General features: G+C 41.4%; 2 protein-coding genes across 12 annotated transcripts in view; one reads left to right on the top strand and one right to left on the bottom strand.

The window, feature by feature from the left end:
* Positions 1–21,679, top strand: part of LOC103106019 (connector enhancer of kinase suppressor of ras 2-like) — a 526,863-nt gene that overhangs the window by 39,078 nt on the left and 466,106 nt on the right. The gene's annotated exons all lie outside the window — the stretch shown is intronic.
* On the bottom strand, positions 17,052–18,661 carry LOC100017681 (thioredoxin, mitochondrial-like). Its single transcript, XM_056808979.1, has 2 exons — positions 18,008–18,661; positions 17,052–17,383 (listed from the first exon to the last, which is right to left on the bottom strand). The coding sequence occupies exon 1, from the start codon at positions 18,507–18,509 to the stop codon at positions 18,012–18,014; it is 498 nt and encodes a 165-aa protein (XP_056664957.1). The 5' UTR covers positions 18,510–18,661; the 3' UTR covers positions 17,052–17,383; positions 18,008–18,011.

Here is a 21,679-nt window from a genome sequence, read left to right as displayed (position 1 = left end):
CTCCTCTGGATTTGTGTGTTTCAGTTGCTAAAAAGTGTATTGGAGAAGGTTTTGCTCTTTTCTAAAGATACTAGCAGGCCGGAGCTGTCACTTGACCGCCTTCATGAGTCATAGGTGGTCCCTAGGCAGTTCTTTCTTCTTTCCCTATTCAGGCTCTCCCTCTTGTGCTCAGCCCCTAATAGATTTCTTTATGGGAATTTCCATTATGTCCTCCATTGCATTCTCATTTCTCCTGGACAGTGCAATTTAACCGGTGCTGGATTGTGCATTCCCCTTCCCACCCACCCCAGGTAGGTTGTAAATAAGGAAGGACTAGGGCAAGCAGAAAAAGATTTCAGTAGTTTTGGAGGCCACTTCAGATAAATTCAGCCTCCAGCTCCAGTGCCCTCATGGCTAATCAGCATGTGGAAAAGCCTCCATACTCCCTCAATAGTGCCTGCAGTTAGAATTCATTTTCCTTTTTTTATACTGCAGGTTGAATAGGACTCTCACATTATAGTATGTAAGCAGGTTAGTTAAGAGGAGAAAAAAAACAAGAGAAAAATCTAGCACCCTGCTGAAGAAATGTTAAGGAACAAAGGGAGAAAAAATGCAGATTGAAAAAATAATTAGGGTATAATTTTCCTTCCATGACTTAAACTCAGTGAAAGAGGAGTTTTGAATGGAAATGAAAGGCAGGCTGTGCCTCGGGTATTTGGAGTATTTTACAACTTCGAGCAATTTGCTGTTGTCAGTAAGTGTGCAAATGTTCGACACATGAATGTAGATCCATGCAGCGTCTCATCCTGTCTCGAAAACCCATAACATTTAATCAGCAGACAACTTGGATTTCCTTCTGAAGGAAATTTCTAAATTTGGGTATTGGGGGGTGCAGAGTGGGAGGAAGGAAATTGCATCTTGGGGAATACCTCAATGAGATCAATTTCTGTCAACAATCTTTCAGTATTCTAGTCATAGGTGTGGACACTGCCCTAGCATCCCCAGGAGACTGGGGAGTCTAAAGGGAGAGGAATCTACTTATTTTGCTGCTAATGAAGGGAAAGGAGCTAACTGATGGATGAAAATATTTGCTTGAAATTTAATCTTCTAGTAATGACTCTGGTGGTGTTTTTTTCTTCTTTGGGTTAGAATATGTGTACCTTTTAAATGTGTACCTATTTTTTTTATTTTCATTTATTTATTTATTTATTTATTTATTTATTTATTTATTTATTTATTTGTTGAGTCCATTTAAATGTGTACCTATTTAAAAAAATTCTTCTTGAAAAAGAGTTACCCTGAAATCTTTGTATGGACTAGCTGAACAGGAATCATTATGTTTGTTTTTAGTGGCTTTGCCCCTCTCAGTAAGGCATATTTGCAAAAGAGTTGCTTTAAACTCTAAGCTTTCAGCAGACTCCATTTATTCCCTGAATAAAGATGTTCATTCTTGGAGGAGGTTCAAGCAGGAAGGAAGGCATGATGTGTCAGAACCAGGCTTCTGGCACTGAGTGAACACATGTCAACATCCAATCAGATTTGCTTGTAAAAGTGGAGCTTTGAATAAAGCCTTTAATTGGCCCCTAACTGGAAATAACTACCTTTAAAAGACATTCTCCTGTCCAGCCACTTCATTTTCTTCATGATTTTGTATGAATTCCCTGTACTGTCCTTTCCTGCATCTGTATCATGCTAAGGCCCGACCAGATATGCCTTGCATGCCCCAACAGATGCTGCATTTGTCCACCCAAATCCATGGCATACTGCTTTCTACCTTCACCTACCCTCCTTTCTAGGCCCAATCAAAATCCTCCACAAAGGCTCTCCAGCCAGAAGTCACTCACCTATCTCTGCTTCGTCTCATGTCCATGTCATTGGGTTTGATCTTCTGGTCTGACACTGTCCATACTCTCCTTTGTTTTATTTGTGTTCCCTGTTTATATTCCTAAGAGATCAGGAGCTCTATTGAAGGCACAGGTCGGGCCTCATTCATCTTTTTGTCCACCACAGGGCCTAGAGGAGGTAGGGCCTTGTATGTAGTAGGTGCTTGATAAAAGCTTACTGAGTCAAGAAATTTGTTGAATCCCTAGATTTTTTTTGGCACCAACATTCTAGTCAGCAACTGAGAGAAAGTGGTTTCTCTCATTGTCCCCTTTCCAGTTCTCATCATTCATTCATTTTTAGGAATATCCTCATTCCCCCTGCCCCTTTGAAAGCCCTTCTTGGGGATATTTTGCAAGTCTTTCTGAAGGAATCAGATATTCTCTGCAACTGCAGAGAAAAAAAGGTGGGGTTGGTGGCTAGGTTAATTTAAGTTAAGGGATTTTAGTTTTCAAAATACATTGGCTACTTCAGGGAAAGAATTGCTTGGCTCCCCCTGAACGATTCTTGGCTGTTCTTTTCCCAGTTAATTTGTCTGGACAATTCTTGGGGTCACACTCAGTTTATCCCAACAGGCACATTGTTTGGTGGCAAATAAAATTACATTTACTGTTTTTCCTAACGGCTGCTTCTCCCAGGTGGGTGAACACCTTCTTAACTTAAACCATATGAAATAGTCTGATAGAAAATGGTTGCTGCTGCTGGAAAGATCACCTGATGGGCAGAAGAATAACAAGCTCGAAAACCCCAGATAGTTTAGGGCTTTTTATTCTTGCAGAATGCTTAAAACCCAAAAGGTATCTTTCTGACTCCAGGCTGAGCAGTCATATTTTCAAGGAAATTGATGCATCATGGCTTGGGGGGAATGGATAATCTTTTCCCCCCTCCTGCAATTCAAATAATATGCAGAAGAGAAAGCTGGAAAAATCCTCTTTGCAGTGTTACACACAATCCAATAATGGGCACTTAATTACTGGGCTGTTCAGACTCACATAGACAGAATGCGCCATGCTTGAGAAAACAGGTTTAATTTCATAGTGATATTCTCATGTCAGCTGCAGCCTTTTGACAGCAGATCCCAGAGGGATCAAAAATTTCATCAAATGTAAAGGATAGTTTGTTGGTTGGTGTCTCTTGTTAAGAAAACAAGCTCTATCCTATTCTTCTCTGTAATTGCAGTTAGGTGTCTTCAAGTTTTCCCCCTGATGGTTTCTCATCTCTCCCTCATCCCTCATCTCTCCCCCACCCCAAACTGGATGTTTGAAGATGGCAGCCAAGAACCAGAGACCTGTGGGGTGTTGGAGAATAACGCAAAGGGTGTCTCTTAAAGGTCTGGGATTTTTTTAAACGTGATTAACACAGAAACCTCAATGCACCAGAATTAATTTTTTTTTTTCTGCACTTGACTTTTATCAGAAAGAGGAGAGGCACAAGAACAGATGCTGGTGTGAAAGATTTGGGCGTGTCCTGGGGGCAGTAGGCACACCACCTTCAAGTTCCCTGCTGTCTACACTGCCAGAATCCTGCCCCTGGGCCCCCCTGCAAAGTCATCAAAGAAAGATTCCCTGGTGGGTCTCAGAGCATCCTTTCCAAGGTAGGGAAGCAGACAGACATTTTAGAAAGAACTTTAGTAACCAGGGCAAGTGGAAGTCTGGCCTTAGCCGGCCCCCCCCCCCCCCCCCCCCCGTTCGTCCCAGAATCTGAATAACCCTGAATTCACTTCGTTCCGAAGCACTTTTATTAATCCAGGCTCTCTTGGGAATGGCTCAATGGCTTCCTGGCTTCCCATGTTATAGAATAATGGTTTCTGTTGATCGAGGTTTGCCATTTCATTACTCCGGTGCCTTCTTTGACGTCACTAGCTGAGGAGACGTTCTCTGCGACTTGTGGTGGCTGACAAATTCATTACTCTACAGTCAACTCTCAGAACAGCCAGACCCAGCTGGGCAAGGGCAGCTAGAGGGTCTCTGAGGTCCCCTTGGCCCCGCCTGAGACCCAGGAGCCTAGGACAGCCTCGTGCAGTCTGATGACACAAACCACAATGGCTCCCTTCCCTCGAGTGACTGATTTCCATAGGTCTGAAGGGACACTGCAGAATTAACTAGCAGGATGATCTGGTTATCATTAGGGGGAAATGGCAGTTTCCCTTAGTTGTTAAGGGGGGAAGTTCTGCATGGCGGGTGCCTCTTCAGTGCTGAAAGCATCTCCGGCTCCGAGCTGGAGGAAGTCCAGCATTCAAGTGGCTTTGAGGGGCCCAGCTAGACGCCCGGGTTTCATCTGCAGGGCAGGGTTAATGCCCTCTTTGGTCAGTGCTCTGCCTAGCCTATTGTGGGAATTGCGATTTTAATTGGCGGCTGACTAATTGATGGAGAGAGCACCTTACGCTGCTAACGCTGGCCTCCTCCTGTTCTGAGCACACAGTGGGCACTGGGTTCACGTTATTGACTGGCTCGTGAATCATGACCCGTTTTTTTTCTTTATCATGACAAGTACTGGAAAGGTTTGGAATGAGGGACCTTTGACATGCTGGACACACATGGCAACCGCCACCCTCACAGAAACAAATCGTGCTGCTGAAAAGGTCAGGATGATCTGCATGCAAAACCCCAGCTCTCCCTTTTCAGAGTGGAAATTTATGCATCATTTCTCATCAGTGAGTCAATCAACGGGGGCAGGCGTTTCAACCGAACACTAGAGCCTTTGGGGCTTTTTGGACCTTTTTTTGGTCTTGATTTTCTAGTTCTTCGCGCCCCGGCAGTAATTAGACCTTATGAAAGATCTGATTTTGCTATCATGGGCTAGATCCCCAGAAGGACTTTGTACTTGTTCTCCCTTTAGGCAGTTTGGCCTCTAGATTTTTAAGCCCTCAAGTCTGACAGGTTTAGGCCGGCAAGCAGGAGAGGCAGGAGCCTGGCAGCCCAGACCCAGGGTCTGCCAGAGCTAAAAACATCAGAAATAAAGGAAAATTAGCTTTGCCCATTTCCCCTCCCACTTCTGCTCCTGGGTTTTAAGGGTCTTTTTAGATTGGAGTGATATTTTAATGGGGGGGGGGACTGGGAGAGGGGGAGGAAGAGGAGGAGGAGGAAGGGCAAGCCTGGGGAAGCATGCATTTAACAATTTCAGAGAAAATGTGTATTCTTTTTAAAAGCTAATTCTGAATAAAACATTTCACACTTCTATGAGAAATTGACAAGGGAAATTGGCCATTTCAGCCCTTTGCTGGGAGGAGCCGGCCTTCCATCCCTGTGGGGAAGGGGGGGGGGAGGCTTGACGGAGGGGAGGAGAGCGTTGGCTGCTGCAGGTGCTGAATTCTGGGGCTGCTGGGTGGGGTGGAGCTCCTGGATTATCTCTGCAGTGGATTCAAAAGAGAAAAGAGTCTAACTGACAGCGGTAATATTTACATAAAGAATCAAGGAGATGTCTGGAAGGTCTAAGGCAAAGGAGGCGGCCAGAGAGTAGGTTCAGGGCTTTCAGCTTTTCTCTTGGCATTCCAGGTGGAGACAGCTAATGAATTCTAAGTTTTGCGCTCCAGAGAGGACTGACTCATCCTGTTGTTTTCAGCTCGGAGTGCAGAATGAGAAGGGGAAGGGGCACCGGGAGTGGGAGGGAGCGGCCGGGAGGAGGCGGAGGGAGGATTGGAAGAGGCTGAATTCTCTCTCCTGCTTTTCCTCTCTCCTGAATGAATATTGTGTATGAGCCTTAGGCAGATGTGCTCATTGAACGCCCCTTGAATTTTTGGCCAAACTTGTTCTAGGCTATCACTGTGGGGAGTGCTCTTATTTATTCAAATTTGACCCAAGAGATTGCAGTCAGCAACAGATTGCCGCAGCCTTGTCACATCGCAGTAGCTGAGCAGTTAATCTCAGAATGGAGTAATGACAGCAATCAGCAAGTAGATCAGCACCCTGAACATGGAAATATCTGTGAGGGAAGTTTGTTCAGCAATGTAATACATTTGTATCTGTCATTAACATATCAGGTTCCCTCAGATCAATTCTTTTTAAGAGCTTAAAATTCTCCTACTTTTGTTCCTCCTTCACGTTTTCAGCAGAGCAATATGTCAGAAATTCCCAGACACGGATTCTTCTGGCTTTTCATTCGGGATTGTGAACTGCTTCTGTGAAAGAGTTTAAGACTAATATGGGATGATTAAAGGCCAGAGAAGGATACATTCGGATCCAGTGTAAGGAACCTCATTCGGTTCTCCTTGCTCCATAAAGTACAGTTAGTCTACTCCAGTTTGGGAGGGCTGGTTGGTTTGCTTGCCTTGGGTTGGGTTGGGTTTGTTGAGAAGAGAAAAGAAAGGACTAGATCCAAAGGGGGGGAAATTAGGAGAGGAAATTTCTACATGAAATGTACCACTTCTTCCCCCCTATGAATTTTTAAAGTAGATTTTATCGATGTGTTTTATTTTTAGATCCCAATCATTTCGGGATTCGACCCTTGTGGGTTTTTTCTTTTAACATGCATTATTAATGCTCTTTTGAAAAAAAATCACTGTCACTACCAAATGACTCCCTTCCACAGTAGACCCCTCCTTTGTAAAAAAATAAGTACAATCTAGCAAAACACATCAGCACATTGGGCACATTGTATGAAGATCAGTGCCCCATCCTGTACCTCCACATGCCCCCCCCCCCATCTTCTCAGCTGAAAGATAGAAAGTATGCTTGAACAATCATTGTACTCCAATGGTAAGAAGACCCTCTCTGGTAACACCTACAGCAGCAATTAAACCAAAACACTGAATATCCAAGAATGTAGATAGTATCCTGCACCAGTAGTCCCCAGGGGTTCTGTTATGAAAAGGGAGTTTGGTTTTATTATCTGCTCTCTAGAAACACTATTGATTTTATTTTTAAGTGCTTTAAAATTTTAATTATTATTATTATTACATTTAAGAAGGAGTTTGGCTTCTTTTTACTTACACTGTCCCTACATGCTTTTGTTCAAAAAAGTTTTTCCTTGATAGTTTCTGCTTTTACATTATTTCCTTCTGCACTCCTCTCTCAATGCCATGCCTTTGTGTGGCCCCTTTGTTTCATCTCAACGGAGAAACATCATCATTATCGTATTCTAGAAGAGACAACCTTGGTCAGTCAGAACTGACCTTTACTGATAGGTAAAAGTATTGTACTCCCCCCGCCCCCCCCAACACACACATAAGGAAACTGGGGAGATCCTCTTCCATCAATTAATGCCTCTGCCCCTCTTGCTTGTCTAAAGCCCACTCAAGTAGCTCCTTTTAGCTTAAAGCTCTGAGATCTACTAAAACAGGAATAAATACCTTTAGGAGAGATTACTCTGCAGTTACTAATGATCATCCTCATCCTTTCCCCCAAACTGGTTAAGTTGATTGGGGTTTATCTTCTGGAGGAAACAATTACAGCTTTGCAGCAAAGTGAAGGACTGGGAGACCAAGTGGGAAACTAGTGGGAGACTCTTCTGCCCTGCCCACTCTGGTCATTTCCTATCACTAGAGCCTTCCTCTTGAAGAAACTTCCTAAAGCTGTTGCTACAGTTTTTGACAGCTTCAGTGCAGCAGTCCAGGGATTTTGAAGTGATTTACCTTGTCCTCTGGTGCCAAGAGACCTGTTACATCCTGTGGGTTACTGCGTTATCTTCACAGGCTCAGTTCCATGTAAATATGGTACCTGGAAGGGGCAACACTATAAACTCTTTATCATCCCAGGGTTCTGAGCGAAGATGACACAAGATGAACATAAGGCAGGGAAGTTTCATGGAAGAATTTATGGGGGCATGGGAGACAGAGGGCAGACTTTGAGTAGGACCTCTAACAGCCAGGAAGCAATACATAGATTTATAATATAATACTATAAAATAACTAAAAACATGAGAGAGATGCCAAAAGGGAAGGTGGCAGGTAGTGAAAACATATTTCACTGGCTATGCATGAAGGATAGACTGTGGGACTCTTAGAACATGTCCTGAGACATGTCCAAAGGATACTCAGTATTCCAGGACTCATCTCTCACAGGGACCCCTTGATGTGGGAACCTCCATTTTCCTCAGGTAACTGTCATCTTCCCCCTCTCCTCCTTCCAATTATTCCTCTCAGATGCAACATTCTCTTTGTTAACCTTGATTTTTGGCTAAGCCCTGCTTTCAGATTCTTGGTGTCATTCCCACCTGTCTTCCTGGGTCATTGTTTCATCAGTAATCATCCTCCCTCTTTCTTTTTCATCTTCAATCACTTCCTTTTCTGTAGTTCTTTCCTCTTTGGAAGAAAACAAGCTTGGGTTCAAGGTCAAGCTTCAGTCTTAAAGAGCTTTCCTTAGTCTGGCTTCCCTTAAAGCAGCCAGGGTATCTCCTTCCTTTCCCTTCTAAACTTCTTGAAAGTTTAAATCTACACTCATTGCCTCTATTTTCTCAACACCCATCAACTTTCTGACTCTTTAAAATCTGGCTCTTATTTTTTCCCTTACTGCTTTCTGGAAGTTCATTTTTGACCCAACTGGCATTCAAATGGCCTCTTCCTAGTCTCTCCCTCTTAGCATTATAGGATTTTCCAGTTAGAATGGTCATTAGAGACCAACTAGTCCAATCTCATGCTACAGATGAAGATATTAAGGCCAAGAGAGGCCAAGTGACTTAACCAGGGTGGTAAGTGGAAGACCCAGGATTTAAACCAGGCCCTCTGAGTCTAATTCCAATATACTGTACTATCTCTTAGTCTCTTCAGTCTTTCTGAAAAGAATAGGTTCTTTAGGTAGTCCGAATGGATGGAAGGGAAAAGGAGGCAAGATTTCAGGGAGTGATATTTGAACTGGGAAAGCCAAAATTATATGGTGTGACATTAATTGTTATTAGTAGTTGTCAGTGGTACTTCAATTTCAAAACTATAGGACCTGGACAATTGGCTTATAAAGAAAGACTAGAAATGTATATATAGTGTATTGGCCATTTCAGGTCTGAGGATTATTTTGTATAACATGGAATATCCATGAAATTCTTTCCTATTCTTGTTGATATATATAAAACCACATCTATGACAAAACTTAGTTTTCCAGAGAGTCTTAATGCTTACAGTAGTTCCGTGGTCACAAGTTGTACAGTAGGCTTAGTGAAGTAAGCCTTCACAAGGTTAATTTTCTGACCTTTTCCCCAATAGAAGGTCTAGTTAGTTCTTAGTGAAAATTTGTGCTGCTGAAATCATTATGAGCCTTGATGATGAAGAATGAGGGCGTAGGACCCAATAATCAGTGAATCAATCCAAGGTATTTATTGTATACTTTGCTACATCCTTGGTAGCTGTTCCTTGGTAGCTGGTAGGAATGAGGGCTGGGGACAAGATACCAAGAAGTAATTACTTCCAGGGATCTCTGAACCCCTCAACCTCTTTAGATTTTTAATGGCTTAGGGAAGGGGTTGGAGCCAAGATGGCTGGGAAGGTACATAGATTCACCTGATCTCTACCAAATTACTCTTCAAAAATTATGATATAACACCTCGAAGTGAATTCTGGAGCAGCATAACTGATGAAAAGATAGGGCAAAATAATTTTAACCCCAAACAATTTAGGAGGCCAGCATGAAAGATCTGTTGTACCAGGATGAAAGTGGAGTGCAAAGCAGCATGTTAAGTCAGGCCCTGCCCCAGCAACATGGCAGCTGAATCAGCAGCAAAGACTTCCAGAATGCTTAGCCACAAATGGCAAAGGGAGGTTGGGCAACTGCTTAGAAGGGGATTACTGTGGCCCCTTTGCTGGCTCTGAGTGCAAGTTTCTTGTTGAATTGCACATACACAGATCGGTAGCAGTCCTGGGTCTTGTACTCAGAGTGAGGAGGAACACTTAGCACACACCAATGCTTGGGGCCACAGGGGACCCTGGTCACAGTTCCAAGAAGTAAAAGTATGCTTGTGGTTACTCGCAGACAAGAGTACAGGACAGGAGAGTATTAAACATACCTCTCCTTCATCATATCACCTTGGAAGAACTGAAAGCAGACAAATCGACAGAGCCAGCTCTGAAGGTAGTTGCACATTGAACGTGAAGCTTGAAACAGTGCTCCCTTTATCACAGTTACAGAGCCCAACTTAAATTAAAAGGAAAAAGAAAGCTAGAAAGCAAGTAAACAACAAAAAAGAAATTTAACATGGAAAGTTATTTTGGTGACAGGGAAGACCAAAATGTAAACTCAGAAGAAGACAACAAAGTCAATACTGCTGCATCCAAAGCCTCCAAGAAAAATACGAATTGGTCTAGCCCCCAAAGAATTAATGGAGGAGCTCAAAAAAAGATTTTTAAAATCAAAGAGGTAGATTAAAAATTGAGAAAAGAAATAAGTGATACAAAAAATAATGAAAACTAGTAAATAGCTTGGTAAAGGAGGCACAAAAATACTGAAGACAATAATATCTTAAATTATAATGTGTCCATTGGTAAAGGGGGCACAAAAATCCACTGAAGAGAAGAACTTCTTAAAAAGCAGAATTGGCCAAATAGAAAAAGATTTACAAAAATGCACTGAGGAAAAAAAAACTTCTTAAAGGTACGAATTCGCCATATGGAAAAAGACACAAAAATTCCCTGAGGAAAAGAATTCTTTCAAAAGTAGAATTCGCTAAATTGAAAAGGAGGTACAAAAGCTCATCCAAGAAACTGTTTCCTTAAAAATTAGAATGGGGGGGGGGTAGCTGGGTAGCTCAGTGGATTGAGAGCCAGGCCTAGAGATGGGAGGTCCCAGGTTGAAATCTGACCTCAAACACTTCCCAGCTATGTGACCCTAGGCAAGTCACTTAACCCCCATTGCCTAGCCCTTACCACTCTTCTGCCTTGAAACCAATACACAGTATTGATTCAAAGATGGAAGGTAAGAATTTAAAAAAAATTAGAACTGGGCATGTGGAAGCTAATGACTCCATGAGACATCAAGAAATAATCAAATGAAATAAAAAGAAATGAAAAAATAGAAGAAAATATGAACTATCTCATTTGAAAACCAACTCACCTGGAAAATAAATCCAGGAGAGATAATCTAAGAATTATTGGACTACCTTAAACCTATGATCAGAAAAAGAGCTTAGACTTCATCTTTCAAGAAATTATCAAGGAAAACTGCCCTGATAGTCTAGAAAGAGAGGGTAAAATAAAAATGGAAAGAATCCACTGATCACCTTTGAAAGAGACCCCCAAAGGATAACTTTCAGAAATATTAGAGCCTAATTCCAGAACTCCCAGGTCAAGGAGAAAATAATGCAGCCAAAAAGAAACAATTCAGACATCATGGAGCTATAGTCAGAATAACACAAGATTTAGAAGCTTCTACATTAAAGGATTGGAAGGTCTGGAATATGATATTCCAGAGGGCAAAGGAGATAGAACTTCAACCAAGAATCACTTACCCAGCCAAACTGAGCATAATCCTTCAGGGGGAAAATGGGGTATTAAATGAAATAGAAGATTTTCAAAAATTCCTGATGAAAAGACAAGAGCCGAGTGGAAATTTTGACTATCAAATACAAGACTCAAGAGAAACATAACAAGATAAACAGGAAAGAGAAATCAAAAGATATTCAGTAAGGTTAAACTACTTATATACCTACATGGGAAGATAATTCTTATAACTCCTATGAAATTCTTCATTATTAGGGCAAGTTAGAAGGCATATACATACATAGACAAGATGTGAATTGAATATGATGGGATAATATCTAAAAAAATAAAATTAAGACATGAGAAAGAGGAACGCATTGGGAGAAAAGGGAAGGGAAAAACAGAATGAGGTAAATTGTTACACATAAAAGAGGCATGAAAGAACTTTTACAGTGGAAGGCAAAATGGGGGAGGTGAGGAGGAAAGCACCTGAACCTTATTCTCAGTATTGGCTCAATGAGGGAAGAACATACCCAATTAGTTGGGTATCTTACCATACAGGAAAGTATGAGGGAAGAGGGATAAGAGGAGGATGGACCTGGTAGAAAAGAGGGCAAATTGGGGGATGTGGTAGTTAGAAAGTAAACAGGGGGAAACAGGATGGAAAGTAATACACAGTAATCATAATGGTGCAGTTTTTTTTTGTAAGTCTATCTAATAAAGGCCTCATTTCTCAAATACATAGACAAATGAGTTGAATATATAAGAATACAAGTCATTCCCCAATTGGTAAATGATCAAAGGATATGAACAGGCAGTTTTCAGATAAAGTAATCCAAGCTTTCTATTGCAAAAAATGCTCAAAATCACTATTAATTATGCAAATTAAATAATTCTGAGGTACCACTTCACATCTATCAAATTGGCTATTATGACAGAAAAGGAAATGACAAAACCAGGAGGGGATTGTGAAAATTGAGACATGTGAACTGATTGAACCATTCTGGAGAGCAATTTGGATCTCTGCCCAAAGAGCTATAAAATAGTACACACCCTTTGACTCAGCAATAGCATTACTAGGTTTGTATCCCAAAGAGATAAAAAATAGAAAGAAGAAGAACCAACATGTACAAAAATATTTAAAGCAGATCTTTTTGTAAGGGCAAAGAGTTGGAAAGTGAGGGATGCCCATCAATTGGGGAATGTCTAAGTAAATTATAGTATATGATTGTAATGGATTACTATTGTGCTTGAAGAAATGGTGAGCAATCAGAGCTCAGAAAAACCTGGAAAGACTCACATGAACTGAAGCAGAATGAAGAAAGCAGAACCAGGAGAACATTGAACAATGATGGAAACACCAAAAATGAACAACTGTGAACAACTTAGCAATTCTCAGGAATGCAATGATCCAAAACAATCTCAAAGGGCTCATGATAAAAATTGCCATCTGCTTCCAGGGATCATTGGTTCCTTTTGTAATTCAACATATTTATTTTATTCATTCAATAAATTATTTTGAGAAGAGTCCCATTGACTTCACCAGAACTACCACCCAAAGCGTACATGACACAACAAAGGTAGAACCCCTGTGCTCGATGCTACCTAAAATCCTTTCCAGTTCTATGATTTGATGCAATTCTGTGAAGAACCAGTCTTCTAGGTTACCAGATGCTCAAGGATAGTCACAGTCAGTATCTTTAATATGATTTTTTACACAGAAAGGGACAGCCATGGGTATTGAAATTAAAGATGGCATAAAGTTTTGGGGAGTTGAGCTAGGGAAGCAGGAGCATAGTAGCTCCTACTAAATATTTGAAAGCTAGTCACATGAAAGAGTGATTAGATTTATGTCACAGAATTCCCAAGAATGGAAATAGGACTAACAAGCCAAAGTTAAAAGGTGGCAGATTTTGACTCAGTAAGAATTTCCCCAGAGTTTCAACTATCCAGATGTATGATGGGCTTCCTCATCCTGTGTGAGCTTAAATTTCCTCATCTTCTAGAAGTTCATTGCTCTGGGATCTCTACTGCTTCTGTCCTTGCATTTCATTGGGGAGACTGGCAGCTCAGAGGTAAAAGATTATTTTTCTACTTCTGAATATTTAAAAACTTGAGTTTGTTGTGCTAGTGAGAAAATGATCAGTGAATAATTGCCTTCAAATGGACAAACTAATTTCATTTAGTCATTAATGACTTGAAACTGACAACTAAATTAGAGAAACACATTTCAAAATTCTTATTACAAGAATAATTTTCTATAGGTTGCAACCATTATTTGAGCTGAGAATTGACATGGTAAAAAATTAGAATATAAGCTTGTGTTTTCAGATAATGAAAATTCCGAATCGTTTTTGTAGGTCTAGAGCAGTGGTGCCACACAACAAATAGGAGGGTGTGTGTGTGTATCCCTGCAGAAGCACATTGACTTAGAAAACCACATATCACCATTATCTATGTTCTATCACATTTTATTTTGTTAAATATTTCCCAGTTGCATCTTAATCTGGATCTGGTAGTACAAGGGAGGGCAGCTCTTCATAGCTCTAGTTCACTCCCTTCATTTTACTGATAAGGAAATAAAGACCCAGAAAAGGTAGGTGACTTGGCCAAGATCACATAAATAGCTAGGATTTGAACCCAGCTCCTCTGACTCCAATCTAGCATTTCTATCACTGTACTGCAATGCCTCACAATATTTGGTTTATAAACAGAAACAATATTTTTGTGTTTCCCAATTTTGCTACTGGTAGACTTTGTTCACACATCAAAACTTTCACAACACACATTGAGGGGAAAAATGTTTAGATATTGAGAGAAAATGATTTGGGCAGTCAAATCATATCCAAACTAGCTCCAGTCATTCAGTGCTCACTTGGGATTGGAGCAGCCCCCTCTAGTTTGTTTGTTACAGAACCATTCTGCTATACAGATGCACCAGAGGACAATTTGGAGCAGCTCTGTTTGTGGCTCTCCCCTTTTGCACATCCTTCCCTCTGAACTCAAAACTACAATTCACTGCAGCAAACCTTTTCTGCTTTGGGAGGTTTCTGTCTGTGATTCCTTGGATGAAAGGTGAAGGAGGGGTGGGAAATCATAACAAGAGATAGGCTGTAAATCTGTACTTCTGTACCATCCTCTTGCCTATACTTTTAAAAGCCTCATTATAAGCCTATATGTCAGAAAATCGAAGAGATACCATGCCCACTAAGGAGGGATTTAATCAGAGCTCTGGCAAGGTAAGCTATAAGCTTAACATCACAGGTAGGGATTTGGTTTTATTTTGGGGGGGAGGGGATAATAAAATTTTGAAAGAAGTTTGTGTTTTCTTATCCCCCCCATGCCTCTTGTTTTTGTTTGACATTCTTTTTTCAGCCTAGCAATAGTCTAAGTCTTACATGTTTATTCGAGACCACTATATAATTCATCAAAAAGTAGGCCAAAGAAACTCAAACATCCTCTGAGCTAATCTGGAGAGAATAAAGTTTCTCAGACTGGCTTCTATTTCCAAAATGGCTTTTGTGGATGTGTTTTTTGAATCAAGGAAGTATAGCAATCTGGGTGTTTTGAGGGATGGAAATACTGGGCACGCAACATAGCCCTTGGCCCTGGTCCAGAGTGGCAGTAATACAAGTAGCAGGGCAAACATCCCCTGATGGATAACTAAGAAAGTAGTAAGTAGTAGGTAGGAGTAGAGGCAGGCCAGACGAGAGAAGGAGGAAGCAGCCCAAAGATGACCTTTAGTGCCTTAGTAAGTATGGCTCAGTGAATAGGATGTTGGAGTCAGAGTTAAGAAGATCTTCGATCAAATCTGGCTTCAGACACTGGCTGTTTGACTCTTTGAAAGTCAGTCACCTGACTGTTCAGTGCCTCCTTTCCCCTCCTTTAAAATGAGGGTGTTGGACTTAATGCCCTCTAAGGTCACTTCCAGGCTGAGACCTGTGATCCTGTGGTGGTGCCAAGGCATAAGGAGGATAGACTTGGCCTCATGGCTGCAGTACTAAGTTGTAAGCTGTGAGCAAATTTACTTTGGGAGAGTGAGTTTATGGTGAGACATGAAAACAAAACAAAACAACTGAGCTTTCACCCAAAGGGGTAGAGACTTTTTGATGATAGTGTAACCACATAAGAATTGGCAAGTGAATAAACTTGTATAACCATGGCAGATGGGGAATGCCAGTCAACAGTGCATTCCATGTCCTACTCAACCCTCTTAGAGTCCTATCCCTAGGGTTTTGTGGGCTCTGTCCCTTGTTCTTTGAGCAGAGAGGAAATTGCCCGGAGATGTTGCATTATGAAGCAGTTAATCAAATATAGATTATGAGAATGATCAGCTGGTCCTCCTCATTCAGAGTCTGTAGATTCAATGCCGAGAAAACCTATTTGGGAAATAGTTATTGTAATGCATCATCGATTTGTTGTAAATACTCACCATTGGGGACAATTCGGGTCAGGCTAGGGACTTGAATGTGGCATTGGTAGTGCATTTCCAGCACTTGGAAAGTGATAATCCTGGATTAATGATTTCTAGAGTTTTAGATCCTCAGCGGAATCCCAGTGAATCACTTGGGCTAGGGGCAATACCACAAACCACCCTATGGACTTCTGATGCTCTAACTGTTTAATAATAAAAGCACCCAGTCTATTTGATTCTTTTCAGAACAGTTTCTTTGCCATGATTCTCATCCCTCCAAATAAATACTTAACCTTGGAGGCATGGGTTATAGCCAGGCAGAAATCGTTGTGGGTAGTTTTGGGGGTCCTTTCTCCATCCCCCATGGAACCAGTATTTTAGAGAGTGTCAGAGTGAGAAGGCCATTTGGAGATCATTTAATCTTTCCCTTCATTTAACAGATGAGTAACCTATGGACCCAGAGTAGGGGACTGACTTTTATAAAAACTTTAATTTGTTTATATGTGCTCCTCTTAATTCTCTCCCTCCCACCTCTCCTCTTCTACCTCTAAGCCGCCATCAAGAAAATAAGAAAACTAAAGCCCATTACAAACATATATAGCCCAGCAAAACAAATGGGGAAATAACTGTTCTTCATCACACAGGTATGCCCAAGATCTCAGACTAGAAACAGGTAGCTTGATTCTCAAACCAGTGAACTTTCCACTATTTCACACTTCTCCTTGTTCTCTCTTTCTATTTTATGCTCATTAGAAAGTCATTTAATAACTCCATGGGTTGGGGGGAAAGGGCAGAGTCTATTTTGTCTAGGCACAGGTTTTGAGGTTTTTCTGTTAGCCATTTCTGAACCCCACTATAAAGGCTGTTTGTAAAGAGACAGTAGCAGGGCAAATGAAATGAGCTACTGCCCTGTCACCAAGCCAATCAAGCAAACATCCCCTGATGGATGACTAAAGAAGGGAGAAGCTTTCAAACCCAAAGCCTCCTTAATCTCTGAACAGGAGAAGACGTCACCACCCAGCAGACTGACCTTTGAAACTAGAGGGAGGGTAGTCAATGGAACCATTTTATCATGCTTCGTCACTGGTGCCTGAAGAAAGGGATTAGCTGAAATAGAGGCAATTCCTAAATGTTCCTGTACTCTGTTTCAGATCCCATCTGCTGTTGAGGAAGCAAAGGACAATTCTGGGGTTGAAATTAACCTGGTGGTATCACCCATGAGGAGTCTTGAAGTCTAGTTGGGGGCAAAAAGGCAAAACCCATGGAGTCAGAAATTGTAATTAAATGTTAAACCATGTGACCTAAAAGAGACAAATTCTATACTTCTTTCCTTCCCCTTCTATTAAACTGAGAGATGGAAATTCTTTTCTAAATCTCACAATTTCTTAATGTAAAATAAGGCAACGCGTTTCTGCTCAAGATATTGACTCACTCGTAGAATTCGTTTAAACTGACATTTTATTATTTTTTTCAAAATAACGCATTACCCTAATGGTTCTGTGAATCCACGTTAAGCCTCTTGCTGATAAAAAACAAAGGACCAGTCGATGTTAGAGTAAGATGGTGCTTTAAGGCTCTTCTAACTTACAGGACTTTGTAGAATTCTTCTCTTTCTTCTAGCTCTTGATGTTATTGTCCTTGTAGTTGGAAAGAAAGAACGGAAGGAGGTGTCTTTTGGAGCTAGTCATGGTTGTTACTAGGAAATTTTCGTCTGGAGCCTTAGGGTTTGTTCTTCATCGCAAGAGGTGGGATTGTTTAGTATTCTGTCAGACCTATAAGAAACAAGAAAAGTATATGTTACTTCCTTTTTAAAACAGGCACAATGTGGGAGCAGCTGGGTGACTCAGTGGACCTCAGACACTTCCTAGCTGGGTGACACTGGGCAAGTTACTTAACCCCCATTACCTAGCTTCTGCTACTCTTTGCCTTGGAACCAATACCCAGTACTGATTCTAAGACTGAAGGTAAGGCTTTAAAAATGCATAATGCCAATAAGGGAGAAAGTCTCAACTAGGCATAGAGGCCTGCCTTATTTCTTTAAAGCAGAGACCCACCAGAATACTGACAAAAGTTCTTGCTGCTCAAACAGGGTGATTCTCTATTGAACTTCCCCAGGGAAGAAGTTCTCTCTCTAAAAACCCAGGAGAAGAGCCACTAGCTCTACTGGTCCTAGATTAAGGTGGGATTGGTGAAGGTTTAGGGATGTGGGGTGGGGGCCCAGTGACCTAGTCTCCTTTTCCACTATTTTCCCAACTACCAACCCAACATAGTTAGCTAGAGTTGCACAGATTTCAGGAGTTTCCTATGGCAGAGAATGAAGACCTATGAGGGGCTAGATAACTTTGAGCCCTACCCCCAAAAGATAACAGGGCCCCAGAGATAAAGAAAGGCAAAACCTGCTTAGCAGTAGATCAGCTTCTTCAGGAAGCATTCAAGCTGATCTTCATCCTTGATCCCTTCAAACTTGTCTACCACATCGCCATTCTTGATGGCCAAAACAGTTGGCACTACAGATACCTCAAAGGCAATGGCGAGGTCGGTGTTGTCATCGATGTCAACCTTAGCCATCACTACCTTGCCCTTCTGTCTGGCCACCATCTTCTCCAGACGAGGTCCCAGGATCTTACAGGGGCCGCACCACTGGGCATGGAAATCCACCACCACTGGAGTGTTGCTGTTGAGAACCCTGTCCTGAAAATCTGGCCCATCCTGGATTTCAAATGTAATCTTGTGAATGCGGGTAGTATACAAGGGCTTGATCAGGTTTAGTGCTGGAGTGCCAGGGATCTTGTGGGCAGCCTGTAGGACCCCAGTGCGAGGGGAAACCCAACGGCACATAGGCAGTTTTCTCGCCATGACCAAAGCCAAGGATCTGCTTAGGATCAGACGCCCAGCCATGGATGCGGAATTGAGCTAGCTCTAGAGGCTAGAGGAGGATCCAATCAACAAGTCCTGGAGTGTGGACAACAGGACGAATGGGACTTCCTCTCCTTCTTCACCCTCCTCTTACGGCAGCCTACTGAGAAATGTTGCCTACCCTAGAATGTACCCTGAGTTTGGCCGTGCTCAGTGTTCTGAATTGGAAGGCAAGGGAATAATCAGTGGGCGTGGCCATTCCGTTGCCAATGGCACCCATTCTTAGGTGGGCCTCTTCACAATCCCCTCCCCCACTGGCTTCAAGTGGGCCAAAGCCTCCATCCTGGTGCCAAGCCACAGAGCACTCCTGGTTTTTTAGCTTGGCTACCAGTTTGTATAAGTGTATGAGGTGTTTTCACCTTTTTAGGGTTTATTTGTGGCCATTGGCAAAAGAGTATGTGAAAAACTAGTGAGCAGAGTAGAATTTTGGGCTCTCTGTCCATTGAATACTTTCAATCTATGCCTTGTTTCATAGCTTACTCTAGGATTGGGCATACCAAAGAAATAGAAAATCCAGAAAATACTTCCACAAAAAAGATGACTTTCCCATTGTCCCCTGTAATGAAATGAAGTTGTTTGTTTTTTTACAACCAAGTCCCAGTGAAGGCCATGTACTGCTCTTTCAGAGTCCAGAGTGATCTGGACATTTTCAGTCAAACAGGAGCAGAATAGCTCTTGACTCCATTGAATCTAATTTTGACATACTTTTCTTAGTACTTTCAAGTCTTGTTGAGTTGTGTGTAGCCTGTGGGAGTTTGGGGAAAAGAGATTAAGAACTATAGCATCTGGGTTTGATCCCTAGCCCTGTTACCCTGTCTGACTTGTATGAGGCAAGTCATTTAACCTCTTTGCTCAGTTTCCTCATATATAAAATGGATGGTTTGTACTGGATAAGCTCTCAGGTCTCTTCAGCTCTAAGTACTTGATCCTCTGAATCTTATTTTTGGCAGCAGAAAACATCTATAAGAGAAATCAGTTAACAAAAGGGTATGGCAGAATCTAGATATGGAAGAAGCCAAAGAATTGGTTCCAACTTCTTTATCTGTGGTTTCATTGTGGTGTCTCTTCTAGATACAGAGGAGTTCATTCATTGGTGGCATAACTAAAACAATTTCTTACAACTGGCCATGCCCTCACAGTCACACTTAACCTCACTACAGAGTACAAAGGTACACAGCAATTTTTTGTTTCATAATTTAAGCATTAAAGGTTGGGAGAAGAAGCTATACCAATGGAGGAGACAGTTACTGAGTAATAGGAAAATTAAGGGAGTGACAAAGTTGGATTCTGAAAGGCTGTGATTAGCTCACTACAAGTATGCTGTAAATATCCTCTTTGCCCCAGTGAAATTTTTCTAGGTCAGTTATTCTATGAAGTTTTTAAGGGAAAAAAATTTAAAAAGAACTTTGAGGCAGGATGCTTCTCACCCTGTGGGATTCTTGTCCAGGTCCACCCATAAATTCTCCACAAATGAGCTATCCAAGTGCTGGAAGCCATAACTATGTTGTCAAGTGGATAAATTCTCTTGTCCCTTTTATCTCCCTTTTTCATTCCCTGAGAAGCTCACTACTATCATGTTATTCCCTAGGTACCCAGAACCTCTTACCAGACCCTGGATAGTATTCATGCTTTAGATCCATTGCTAGCCAGGGTTTTTGTGAATCTGTGAATGCCTTAAACTTTAGAAGTTAATAGTGGGCAGCAATGGGTTATTTAGATAAATTAATCTGGATCAATTTGTCCAGTGCAATTAAAATTAAATGCAATTATGTCTGAGGTCTTGTGCTGGACATTTTGGGTATCACAAGAGAGTCTCTGCACTCAAAGGTCTTACATTCTCTATTGGGTAGATTCTTAATAATGGATTTTATGGAAAGATCTGAGCAAAAGTCAAATAAGATAGGAAGGCAAATCACTTAAGCTCTGGTTTCTTCATTTCTGAGTGGTTTCTTCTAAGTGCTAAATCTGTGATCCTCTGTTGTGATTTGCACTGGTAGAAGGAATACCCATCTAAGTGAAATTATGAATTCAGTGAATTATTGAGGAATGATCAGTTCTATCAATATTGGGAATATCAGGCACCATACCTGATTAGATAGTATTTATTTATTTATTTGTTTTTTTTTTAAACCCTCACCTTCCATCTTAGAATCAATACTGTATATTGGTTCCAAGGCAGAAGAGTGGTAAGGGCTGGGCAATGGGGGTGAAGTGACTTGCCCAGGATCACACAGCTGGGAAGTGTTTGAGGCCATATTTGAACCCAGGACCTCTCATCTCTAGGCCTGGCTCTCAATCCACTGAACCATCCAGCTGCCCCCATAGATAGTCATTTAGCAAAGTTGGCCTTTGGGATCCTTTCCACTCATACTGTCTAATGTTGCATTGTAGAAGGCCAACATTTCTCATTTAGTTTAGGAATCTCAAAATCCTTGAAATCATAAAAGAACTGACATAGAAAATTTCACTGGGGCAAAGTGGATAGTCAAGGAGAGGTCAGCAAAGGGCCATTTGCAGCATATTTGTAGATTGTAGTAATCACTGCATTTCAGAAGCCAACACGAGCACTTTCCTAACCTTCCTAGCACTCTGACTGCCTCATCCATTAATGTAGCTTCTTTCCTCAACCTTTAATGCTTGAGTGATGAAACAAAAAATTGCTCTTGTTTATTGTACTCTGTAGTGAAGTTAAGTGCTGGTATGAGGGAAAGGCCAACTACAAGAAATTTCTTTAGTTATATCACCAGCGTTCTAATTGTAAGCTCTCCCTTTCTAACTTGAGTAAGGTTTAAGGAAGCTTGTTTCAAGGAGTAAGCTGCTTTTTGCACATATATTCATTGATGATAATCTCAATATCCTTGTGTGACAAACACAAGTGGGTCACATTCTACAGGGAATACACTGTGCTGTAATCAAATTGTTGACCTTTTGGAGATAGTTTAATTCTTTTAGGACACTAACAATTGGAAATAGGTGCTTAGTGGGGATTTGTCCAAAAATATTTATTTCCTGACCATTTTAATGGATTTTTAGGCAAGACTGTAAGACCCTTGAGGTACTTCTTTGAATATCAGATCATGTCTTTTCCTTCTTTTGTGTCATCTACATGTCCCACAGTTTCAAGCTTTTAAGCCTGCTGAAACTGGCCACCT

Source organism: Monodelphis domestica, chromosome X (genome assembly GCF_027887165.1).
Source record: "Monodelphis domestica isolate mMonDom1 chromosome X, mMonDom1.pri, whole genome shotgun sequence".
Taxonomy (NCBI): domain Eukaryota; kingdom Metazoa; phylum Chordata; class Mammalia; order Didelphimorphia; family Didelphidae; genus Monodelphis; species Monodelphis domestica.
The sequence above is the reverse complement of the archived record's forward strand: the minus strand, read 5'-3'. Positions and strand labels throughout refer to the sequence as shown.

What these genes read in the sequence shown, in the direction of transcription:
- LOC100017681 (XM_056808979.1), bottom strand. Translation starts at nt 18,509, where the DNA reads ATGGCTGGGCGTCTGATCCTAAGCAGATCCTTGGCTTTGGTCATGGCG.